This window comes from Echinops telfairi, unplaced genomic scaffold (assembly GCF_000313985.2).
Source record: "Echinops telfairi isolate 266 unplaced genomic scaffold, ASM31398v2 ScPeMD7_3533;HRSCAF=4204_1, whole genome shotgun sequence".
In the NCBI taxonomy this organism is placed as follows: domain Eukaryota; kingdom Metazoa; phylum Chordata; class Mammalia; order Afrosoricida; family Tenrecidae; genus Echinops; species Echinops telfairi.
The window spans coordinates 30,848,375-30,859,840 of NW_022107432.1; the positions used below are offsets into that span (position 1 = coordinate 30,848,375).

Sequence of the window (11,466 nt, forward strand, 5' to 3'; positions counted from 1 at the left end):
CCTGGTTTTGAGACTGTAGTGTAGTTATGTAAGATGCAGAGGGAAGCTGGGTGGGTGATGGGTCTCAGGTCTGTACACATTTTGCAACTTCCTGCGAGCCTATAATTATTTCAAAATGTAAAGTTTAAAAACAAAAAATCAAGAGGAACCTCTTCCCGGCCCACCCCGCCCGAGACTGTCCCACACTCACCGCCCCACCCATCCCTCGCACCTCGCTTGCGGGGAACCGAGGGGGCGGGTCCCGGAGGAGTGGGGCGGCGCCGCGCACGCGCAGACCTGCACCTCGGGCTGCGCCGCAGGGAGTCGCGCATGCGCCGCGCCGGCGCCGGGCCTCCGCGCCAGCCCCTCTCCGCTGCGGGGCACTGGGCGGGCTGGCTGGGCCCCTCAGCCTTGCCGTCTTTCCCGGCCGTTGAGGCGCTTCCTGTTGTCCACGCTCGTCACCGTCCCACGGCCCCTACCTCAGAGCCGCTCGCGGGTCCCCTCCCCTGGCCTGACCGGCGGCGGCTGCCTCTGCGGCTTCTGTGCGTTCACACGTCGAGACCGTTGGCGGGGCCCGCGTCTGGGCTGCCCGCTGCCCGTAGCCCTGCCTCCCCGGGGCTCTGGTGAGTGTCCTACCGCCGTCGCCCCCACTCCACCGCAGACTTTTCCCTGCATCTCTCCCCGTGGCTCCTTCTCGCTGGCGCCCTCTTTGTAGCCCAACCCCCTCTCCGTGGCCCGTCTGTCCAGCCTCCTGTCCTGCGCCCTCGCGGTCTCCCGGGGCCTCTGGTGGGGCCTCCTCACATTCCCACCGGCCCCTTGCTCTCCTTTCGGGTGCCGTTGGGGCGGGGAGCCAGCCTCTCCTCTGCTTTCCCGGTTGCCAGCTTTGTCTGGGCGCCCCGCTCCGGGCTCTCAGTCATGGCCAGTTTCCAGCCCCTTTCCCCTTTTCTGGGATTTCGGAACCTGGGAGCAGAGATCGCCGGAACCAGGGAGTCCGGCAGAGATGTGGAAAGCCCCCATTTAGGGGTTCGGTGCCTTCTGAGTGTTTTATTTCCCTCGGTTAGATTTAGGATTCTGGGCTTAGGGTAATCTTAAAGATCACTAGGAAAAGGCAGTGGAGATTCTTGAGAGTAGTGGGAAAGGAATGTAGCCAGAGGAAAGGAGGCAATCCACAAGGCTTTAGGGGAAAATCAGTGTCTTCGTTCGCAGAGCTTGCTCTTTGTGAAATGTCCAGAGGAGGTTCGGAAAGAAGGCGTCCGTCCCTCTGCTTCCTCTCCCCTTCAACACACCTGGCCTCTTGACCTAGCCAGGCAGTCGATGTGGTTTCTTCAGACCTAAAACCAGCACTGCAGTCACAGGCTCCTCTTCCTGCCCCAACGATGAACTATCTGCTTCCCAGTCCGAGGGCAAGAACGCGCGCCCTTGAACTCACAATAGAAAACGATTCCACTTGTCAGCCCCACCTCTCATCACCCACAGATGCTCTTCACTTCTAGGAATTGAGATGAAATTTTAGTTAGCACCTTCCCCTCCCCCCTTGGTAGGTGCTATTGAATCGATTTGCACCCAGTGCTGAACAAAATACTGAAATACTGCCTGGCCCTGCACCATCCTCACAGTCCATTACAAAGGGTGGGCCCATTGTTACAGTCACCGCGCCAGTTCATCTCAACGAAAGTCTTCTCTTTTGCTGACCCTCTGCTTTGCCTAGTAAATATAACTTATAAGGTGCTTGTTCAGTGCATGGCGCTGTGCATTTAAGATAGCGGTGAGGGTATTCAAAAGAGTAAGATAGGACGCTGGATTTCCAAGAGGAGGTTGTGCTCCTTGAGTCTTGGCTCCAGTGCTGAATTGCCCAAGTGACATATCTGATTGTCAGTCACAGAGAAAGTATTGGTGAGGTGTTCGTAGGGTGAACAGTACTGACTTAAAGCCAAGTAGATGGTGACCCTTGAGCAAATCAAACGGTGGCTTTCATTTGCCCTACTTGTGTGCTCGCCATCTCCACCTCTGACTTCACTGGGTATCATATCCCCCTTTTGTTTAAAAATTTAAACTTTCAAACATGTCTTGCCTACCTCTTACTTCCTAAGGAGCCCTGATGGTCCTCTGGGTTGGACATTGGACTGCTAACTGCAGGGTTGGCGGTTCAAACCCCCTAGTTACCTGCTCCTGCAAAGATTTGCAGTCTTGGAAATCCTGCATAGGAGGACTCAATGGCAGTTTGCCTTTGGTGTTTGGTGTTTCCTGCAGAGTTGAAAGAGAGTGAAGCGATAGGCCCATGGCACCCAGTGGCCAGTAGGTTAGTGCACAAAGGCTAGAATTCTCAAAAGCCTGAAATGTATATGGTTGGTTCAGTAAGCTTATGAATTGACTATGAATTGGGCAATAGTAATTTGATTAAAGGTTGTTAGAACTGGGCTGAAGTTTTTATAAGAGGAGGAAGAGGAAGTTTGAAGAAAGGTCAAAGGAAGGATAATGCAATCTTTGCCATTACATTAGCGATTTAGGTGTGAAGGTTGAAAACCAGCCTTGTAGAGAATTTATTGGCCCGGTATATAAGCAAGGGGCCCTGATAGTGTAAACACTCTCAACTTGTCTTTTTAGGTAGAATTAATATAAGTTAAAATGAACGTGCGTGTGTGTGTGTGTGTGTGTGCGCGCGCGCGCGCACACAAAGTCTGTTACCTCTGACTTGTTTTTACAATTGGTTTGAAAATTTCTTCATCAAGTGCACTTAGAGTGAATGTGGTTTTCATTGTGGGTGGAGGGGGTACAGGCTGACAAATAAGGAACCACACCCAAGCTTCACAAACCAAACAGTTTAAAAAAAATTCTTCCGTCTACTGATAGTCTGAAAACATTTGAGTTTGCTTTGGTATCGCTAGAAACTTCCCTATTAAAAAAAAAATCAAAAAACTATATTTTATGGTTGAGATAGTTCTGAATGCATTATCTTGAATTTGTGATTACACATCATTTTGGCACATCATGAATCAAAATGCTTGACCCTGAAGTAGACTTGATGTTGACTCTCTTTGCTTTGAAGGGATTATTTTTTCTTTTCTTGTTGTGCAGGGATTATTGTTTATTTGGTTTTTGTTGGAGCATCTTGGTGGTGCACTGGGTAAGTGCTTGACTGCTCACCACACCTGCCAGTTGCTCCGCTAGAGAAAACTGAGGCCGTCTGCTTCTGGCAGGGATGAGAGCCAAGGGGACCCTGTGGGGCAGTTCTCCTTTGTTTATCTTTTTAAGAAATTGCTTAATGTTAAATCTATTTTTTTCTTAGTGATAACAGGTCTTTGCACCTCTTTAAAAGCCTTAGTTTAACCTATAAAATATATTTAAAAGCTGCCAAGTATTCAAGGGAGAACCTTAAGAAAACATGCCATAAAGTTCACTGTCTTTGACAGTAGTTCTTGATGCCTTCTGATTCTTACTCAATTTTATATTGGGTGAAAAGACAGACTTGGAGGCAGGCTATGTGAGAGGAAGGTAAGATAAAGGTAAGCTATGGAACCCTGTTGCCTGTGCTGGAGGAAGTCAGGGTTGGTGGACAATCTCCTAGTGTGACAATATAGGTTTGCAAACATCAGGAGGTGGATTGTGTGTATTCCAGCATCATTCTTTAAAGAGGTGGACAAGCAAATTACTAACTTTATATGGAAAGGAAGGGGACCCCAGATAAGTAAAACATTACTAAAGGAGAACAAAGTGTGAGGCCTCTCCACTTCTCGGTCCTCAACTACACAGCCATGGTAGGCAGAACAAGCTGGTGTTGGACAGTGATAGATACACAGACCAGTGGAACATAGAGAGCCCAGAAGCAGATCCATCCACCAATGCGCATTCCATCTTTGACAGAGACTGAAACACGTGAAACAGGGAAGCGGTAGTCTCTTTAGCAAATGGTGCAGGCAAAACTGGACATCCATTTGCTGAAGAATGAAACAGGATGCAAATCTCACACCACATTAAAAAAAAATGAACTCAAGATAGATTAAAGACTGAGATGTAAAACCTAGAGCTATAAAGGTCATCAATGAGAAAATAGGGACAATCATGGCACAAATACACTATCAAAAATAATGTAAGGCACACAAACAGTAAAAGCCAAAATATTTCACCAAAAGAGAAGCAAGCCACAGTTTGGGGAAAGAATTTTTGACTGTGAGTTATTGGACAAGGCATTAATCTCTAAAACTTAAAGAAAATTTGAACACCTCAAGAGGGTAGAGAAGTAAAAATTTGGGTGAGGGGAAGGTTAGGACACTAGGAGGTTTACAAGAGTTAACAGACAAATTCTGTTATATATACAATTCTGCAACAGTGGGAATCTCAGAGTAGATTCTAGGATAGACACGCAGGCTGAACAGGTATAGGAAAGAGAGTAGGAATATACTTACAAATATATGTAGGTTTGACAGATAATGTTTGCTCATGGATAGTTAGCATTGCTGCAAATATATCCATGAATGTGTTGGAACTTACAGGAATCAAAGTTGTGAAAACTTGGAAGACAACCAAACTTGTTGAGGGAATAAGTCACTGGGCTTAGAGGCTCAGGACCATAGTCTCGATCAGTTGGCATAACATAGTTCACAAATATGTTCCACATCGTAATTTGGCGAGTAGCTATGGGCCTTAAAACTAGAGCAGACATTTAAGGTCCAGCTATTGGCCTCTCTCCATCTTGAGGAAAGGGGAGTGACAGAAATCAAGACACATGGGAACAGTTGAATAGACTAAGGGATCATGCAAATATCAGTCTCTACAACCCTCAGACCAGAAGAACTAGATGGAGCCTCACTATAACTACCCACTGCTCTGAAAAGGGTCACATTAGAAATCCTGGAGAGAGTGGAGAAAAATGTAGATTGAACTCAAAATCATCAAAGAGGCCAGGCTTAATACTGACTAGGGAGACCCCTCAGACTAAGGCCTTGACACTTCAGGTTTGCAGTTGAACTTAACTCCTTGTTAGAATAATGAACTATTTAAGATCAAAAGGACAGCATTTACCCAAAACACACAATTCAGAGGGTTAAGAAAGGAGAAAGGCAATGGATGTTTGTATGGATTGTGATAAACATACGAGCCCCCAATAAAATGATCAAAAAACAAACATACAAGTTAAAAAAAAAAGGAGAAAGGGAAACGGGAAACAGAGGAAGTGGGATAGGTGATGGTACTTTGAGGGGGTTGCCACTGTTTTGATTGGGCTTTGTTTTTGAAGTCATCCTAATGACTAAGACAGGTGTTATTACTGAGAGAACCTGTCTTCAGGCATCCACTGATCCCTTGCTTAGATACATGTTTAAACATGTGCATGTATGAACTGGGAATATATATGTATATTTTTTAATTTAGGGAAAAAGTATTATTGGTGTTAGTTTTTTGGTATATAAAATGATAGCGCCAGGATCCTTTGTTTATTTGATTTGATTGTGGTTAAATATGCATACGGGAGTCTCTAGTTTGTGTAGTTGGCTAACGTGTGTGGCTGCTCACTGAAAGGTGGCTAGTTCACGTCTACCGAAAGGCACCATGGAAGAAAACTCTGGTGATTGAAAGCTCAGTAGAGGCTAATTCTACTCTGGCCAACACGTACTGGGTAGCCATGAGTTAGGATTTGGAATTAACAGCAATAGCTGAAATATATGAATGACACATTTGATGTTTGAGCATTGACTGGGTGGCAGCAAGTTTACCTTGAGTACATGCTCAGTAAAGAAAACGTGGAAAAGCACTAGCAAGGATAGAATTGTACTCATTGTCTAGAGTTAATTCACTGAAAAAAACCAAGTCACTGCCATTGAGTTGATTGACTTACAGCAACCAGGGTAGAATTACCACTGTGAGTTTACAAGACTAACTTTTTTAAGGGAGTAGAAAACCTTAGTTTTCTCCCATGGAGTGGTTAGTGGTTTAGAACGGTTGAATTTGAAATTAACAGCCTAACGTGTAACTGTTAAGTCCCCAGGGCTCCTTGCACACACACAAAATTGACATCATGAGGTACAATCCGTTATGTAAAATGTACTTTTCACTTAAATTGGAAACAATACCCCTGATTCCAATTGGGTGAGATTATCTGTATTAAATATATGACAAAGGACTAGTATTTATGATACATAAACAATTAATGGTAAAGATAACTCATTTAAAAATATTCAGAAATTTGGACAAATTCTTCACAAAGAAAAATGTGCAAAATTAATTGTATATGTTTGTTGTATATTTTTGGTGGGGACTAATACTTTGGGAGCATAAAATTTTAACGTTTTAATTGTTTAGTATACCAAGATAGGAAGGACTCTTTCATGATTAATCAGTCCTCTGTTATATGTTCAAATGATTTTCAGTTTTCTTTCGTCATTAATAATGTTACATTGAACCCCCTGTGTGTGAATCTTTGTAGGCCTCTGCTTTTTCTTTTTTCTAACAATTCATGCATCTTTAAATTACAGTATTATAATTTAAATTTTATTTTTTCCTTTTAAATATATACATATATTTTTAATCATTTTATTAGGGGCGCATACAACTCTTATCACAATCCATACATACATTAATTGTGTAAAGCACATTTGTACATTCGTTGTCCTCATCATTCTCAAAACATTTGCTCTCCACTTAAAGCCCCTGGCATCAGGTCCTCATTTTTTCCCCTCCCTCCCCACTTCCCACTCCCTCATGAACCCTTGATAATTTATAAATTATTATTTTGTCATAGCTTGCCCTGTCCGACATCTCCCTTCACCCACTTTTCTGTTGTCCGTCTCCCAGGGAGGAGGTCACATGTAGATCCTTGTAATCGGTTCCCCCTAGGCCTCTGGATTTTCATGATAGATTCTTAGATGGCAGAGAGTTATACTCTGCCCATGTTACGTATTCTAAATGTATAAACTAGTATTGTGATCTTGTTCCCTTTTTAAAAGGTTAGCACTTAATTTTAAAGGTAAATTCATGTTGCTTGCAGGTAGGTATAGGCAGGCTGGTGGTGGTTTCAGATAGTTCATTTGCACTGTTGTACCTATTTTCTTACTGAATTGCTTCTAGCTCCTCATTCCATGGTGATGACAAAAGAAGCATCGGACCTGTAATGTACGTCCTCCTGGCCTTTGGGAGAATTTCTTTAGGATTTGTTCCCAGGGGTGAGATATCTGGGTTGGACGTCGCAAAGTGTACCCACTTTCACTAAGTCCTTAGTGAATTCAGTTGTCTGGCCTTTGTTACACATTACTTGTTTGTCCTCCAGGAAGCGTGTACCGTGTCCAGTCTGTCAGTGGGGTAAGGAGAGTGCATAAGTGCTGGATGCCAAGTCCAAAATCAATCAGCTCTGCTCTGCTTTGTTTCTCGCAGCCATGGCCATGACAGGCTCTGCGCCTTGCTCGTCCATGAGTAACCACACAAAGGAGAGGGTGACCATGACCAAAGTGACACTGGAGAATTTTTATAGCAACCTTATCGCTCAGCATGAAGAACGAGAAATGAGGTAATTCTGTCTGAGAGAATCGTGTCGTGGTTGTGGCATTTATGTCTAGTATCACAAAACACATCATATTGTTGACAGGAGACAAGGAATAGCCATGTTATAGCCTACTCTATTTCAGTGAAATGGCAGCCTATCTCATTTTGAAAGCTCCTTAATCCACTATTTATACTACTAGTCAATCGCCTAAAATTGTATTCACTGCAGTGTAGTAAAATAATTTGGCCAGTTCCGTTGGGTTCATCATGAAGGTGGATGGTGTAATGGAAAGGAGACATCACTTTTGGAGTCAGATGCAGGTGTAGAATTCTTTTTTTTACTGTTTGTTAGATGGATGAGATTGGACAAATGACTTTCCATCTGCAGATAGGGATAGTAATACTTACCTGGCAGGATTGCTGTGGTGAGTAGGTGTAGCACAGGTAAGTCCCCGCCATGAAGCTTCGCACATGGCAGTTGCTTAGTTAATGGTGCCAGTAGTGCTAGTGTTATCATTACATATCTGGTGGATACTATTCATGCAGCAACTCATAATTAAAATATGAAAATACTGAAAAGTTGAAAGAATTGCACAGCCTGTATACCCATGTACACATACATCAGTTTGATTCTATAACTATAATTTATCATAAATGTACATACCCAGGTGTTAATTCATCTTTTTTGTGTGTGTGTGTTAATTCATCTTATTCTCCCTTCCCCACCTATATACTTCAAAGTATATTGCAAGTATCAGTACACTTCTGAGTATTTTCATTTGAATAACATTAATTAGAATTACTTTGTGGATTTTTTTTCCTGGGGGTGAAAGTTTTCTGCAGATTTAATACTTACGTTATTTCAGTGCTTCATCTTGAATCAGTGTGTGTGGCATGAGGTGGAGGCTGAGCTTTAGTTTCGTTCAAGGGCTGTCTAGTTCCTAGACGGTTTGTTGAAAAGTTTTTCTTTTCCCATCAGGTTGTTCTGGCTCTTTTGTCAGAATCAAGTGCAATCAGTTGACCATATAAATAATCACTGGTTTCTGGACTCTGGTGAGTTCTACTGATCTGTTGGTCTGGTCTTAGGACAGTGTCACACTGCCTTGAATACTGTAGCCTTGCTGTAAATCTTGAATTCGGTAGATTACATCCTCGAACTTTACTCTCTGATTTTAAAGATGGCTTTGTCTAGTCGAAGCTCTTTGCATTTATATGTACATTTTGGAACTAGTTTGTTTGTGTCCATAGACAAGCCTGATGGGATTGTGATAGGATTTCTTTGAATCTGTAGATTAATTCATTGTGTTAGCAATATTGTCTTTTGTTAATTTATTCCTAAGTATCTTTTTTATGCTATTGTAATTGGTTATTTAAAATTTCATTTTTAATATATTATTGTTAGCATATAGAAATACAGTTGATTTCTATATATTGACCAGGTTTCCTGCAGCTTGCGGATTTACGTATTCCTGTAATGGTTTTGTAGGATTTTTCTGAGTGAATTATCAGGACATATTCAGATGCAGTCTTCTTTCTTTCTTTTCCCCCTTATTGTACTGCTTGGAAGTTCCATGTCGAATAGAGTTCTGATGCTCCCTGTAGGTTTTTCAAAGGTGATCCATATCAAGTTGAGGACATTCTCGTGTGTTCTCATTTTGCTGTGAGATTTTATCATGAACAGTGTTCAGTGTTGTCAAATGCTTTTCTTATGTTGAGACAATTCTTTGGTCTTCCTCCTGTATTCTGTTACTGTGCTGAACTGCTTTATGGATGTGTTCACACTTTGGAATCCTGAGACAGAGCTAGGTTGATCATAACCCAGTGTGGATGCCAATGTTTTGTTAAAGATTTTGCATCCACATCCTTCCTGAGGAGTATCACAGTTTCCATGAGAGAGATTACCTGACCTTAAAGATGGATTCCCCAGGTGGTGCAAACAGGAGCACACTTGACTACTAACCGAAAGGTTAATGGGTCGAGTCCAACCAGAGGCACTTTGGAAGTAAGGTGTAGTAATCTGCTTCCAAACAGTCGGCCATTGAAAACCCTATGGAGCACAGTGGTGCTCTGACATCCTTGGGGTCACCAGCAGTTGAAGTCAACTAACCGGCATCTGATTGATGCAGAATAGCAAGGCATTTCTACCTCATTGTGGCCTGCTCTTCACTTCTTATTAATATTTGTCTTTCAGTGCCTTCTTTTGTAAGATGGTGAGTTGAAAGTTGTATTTTGGTTTCTCAGTACAGTTTGATAAGACTATTTTAGCCTTCATTATTGCTGGGATAAAAGCCCAGGGATTGCCAGGAGCACCTTAATAATAAGCAGAGTAAAAGTAGAGTAGTCAAAGCAGGGGTTTCCCAGCTTTTTGGTGTTCTAGATGGAAATAGCGTAGGTCCTTGAGATGTAGGTGTCTAACTAGTAGAGATACTCTCAGCTCCACTCTCTTTAGGGTGGGCCAACCTTTCATCCTTTCTGGGGAAAGTGGGTGGGAAAATTATAAGCAGTCTTTTTTTGGTGTTTTTTTTAATACTTTTATTGGGGGGTTATACAACTTTGATCACAATCCATTCATCCATCCATCCATCCATCCATTGTGGCAAGCACATTTGTACATTTGTTGCCATCATCATTCTCAAAACATTTTTTTTTCTACTTGAGCCCTTGGTATCAGCTTCTCATTTTACCCCTCCATCTCTCATGAACCCTTGATAATTTATAAATTATTATTTTTTCATGTCTTACACTGACCGATGTCTCCCTTCATCCACTTTTCTGTTGTCCATTCCCCTGGGAGCGGGGGTTATAGGTAGATCATTGTGATCAGTTTCCTCCTATCTTCCCCCACCTTCCCCTTACCCACCTGGTATGGATACTCTCAATATTGGTCCAAGCAGTAGTTATAAACATTCATTACACCGGCTATCCATTTGACCTTTATTTATTTATTTCTAAGCACCATCTATTTTTCGGATGTGATGTGTGTAAAGCACCATGCCTAATGGAAAAGCAGGGATTCAGACGGGGTTGCTGCCTTCAAAAGAACTTGCTTTCTCATATGGGAAATGGCTACACCCACAGCTCCTATGTGCCGTGAATGGAAGGCATTGGCAGGTGCAGTGGGGTCTGGCTGAAGCTTTGGAGTGGAGAGGAAGGAAGGGTTGTCCCTCCAGAGGCCAGAGACCAGACAGCGTGCCATTTGTGGGTGCTGCTGTTCTTCTTCACTGTGAACAATTTTAAACACGTACAGAAGTAGAATACAGAAATGCACCCCAATATAGTCAGTTCTCAGATTGGATAGTTATCAAGAGTGGTTATATTTACTCTATCTCATCCATTTTATTTTTTGCTATTTTGTTTTAAAATCAAATTCTAAACATCATTTAAATCTTAAGTACTTTAATATGCATCTCTAAGAATATGAACATTTTCCGTGTAACCACAATGCCATCTTGAAGCTAACCAAATTAACCAAAATTGCTTGGTATCATCTCACAAAAGATGTCACTTTTCATTAAGTTTTGTCCAATCTCAATTTTATTAGATTGTGATGGTTATTTTTAGTGTTCTCATGGTCTTTGTTTACCTGGTCCCAGTAAATCATTAGCATGGATAATTAATTCCATAGAGTTTTTTTTCCTCCCTGAATACTTTGTCTAATGAAATAATCTGATTATCTTCAAGAAGTTAATTCTGATAATTACGCTCCTGCAGCAAAACAATGGGAAATGTCTGTTAATATTTAGATTTAAAATACAGTCAGAATGAGCCATCTCTGTGACATAATGGTCAAGTCCAGCCTGGTGGGGCCGTTCAAATAAGTAGTCAGATGGAAAGATAGTGTTTGGAATTCAAGGGCCCAGAAGAGCTGAATGCAGTGTAGCTCTTTGTAGTTGTTGCCATGATGGTATTTCACTCTTCCTAATCCTCAGCTATGCTAACCACCACTGGAAGGGTGTGTTAGGCTGGGTTAACTAGCGAAACAAATCCAGTGACGGTCATTTTATTTATATATATATA

At 42.3% G+C, this 11,466-nt stretch overlaps 1 protein-coding gene across 1 annotated transcript in view; it reads left to right on the forward strand.

The window, feature by feature from the left end:
* Positions 1 to 360: 360 nt before the first annotated feature.
* Positions 361 to 11,466, forward strand: part of STK38 (serine/threonine kinase 38) — a 42,737-nt gene continuing 31,631 nt past the window's right edge. Inside the window, exons 1-2 of the mRNA XM_004710737.3 lie at positions 361 to 602; positions 7,342 to 7,474. Of these exons, the coding sequence (XP_004710794.1) occupies positions 7,344 to 7,474 (131 nt within the window). The 5' untranslated portion in view covers positions 361 to 602; positions 7,342 to 7,343. The remainder of the gene's footprint in view (positions 603 to 7,341; positions 7,475 to 11,466) is intronic.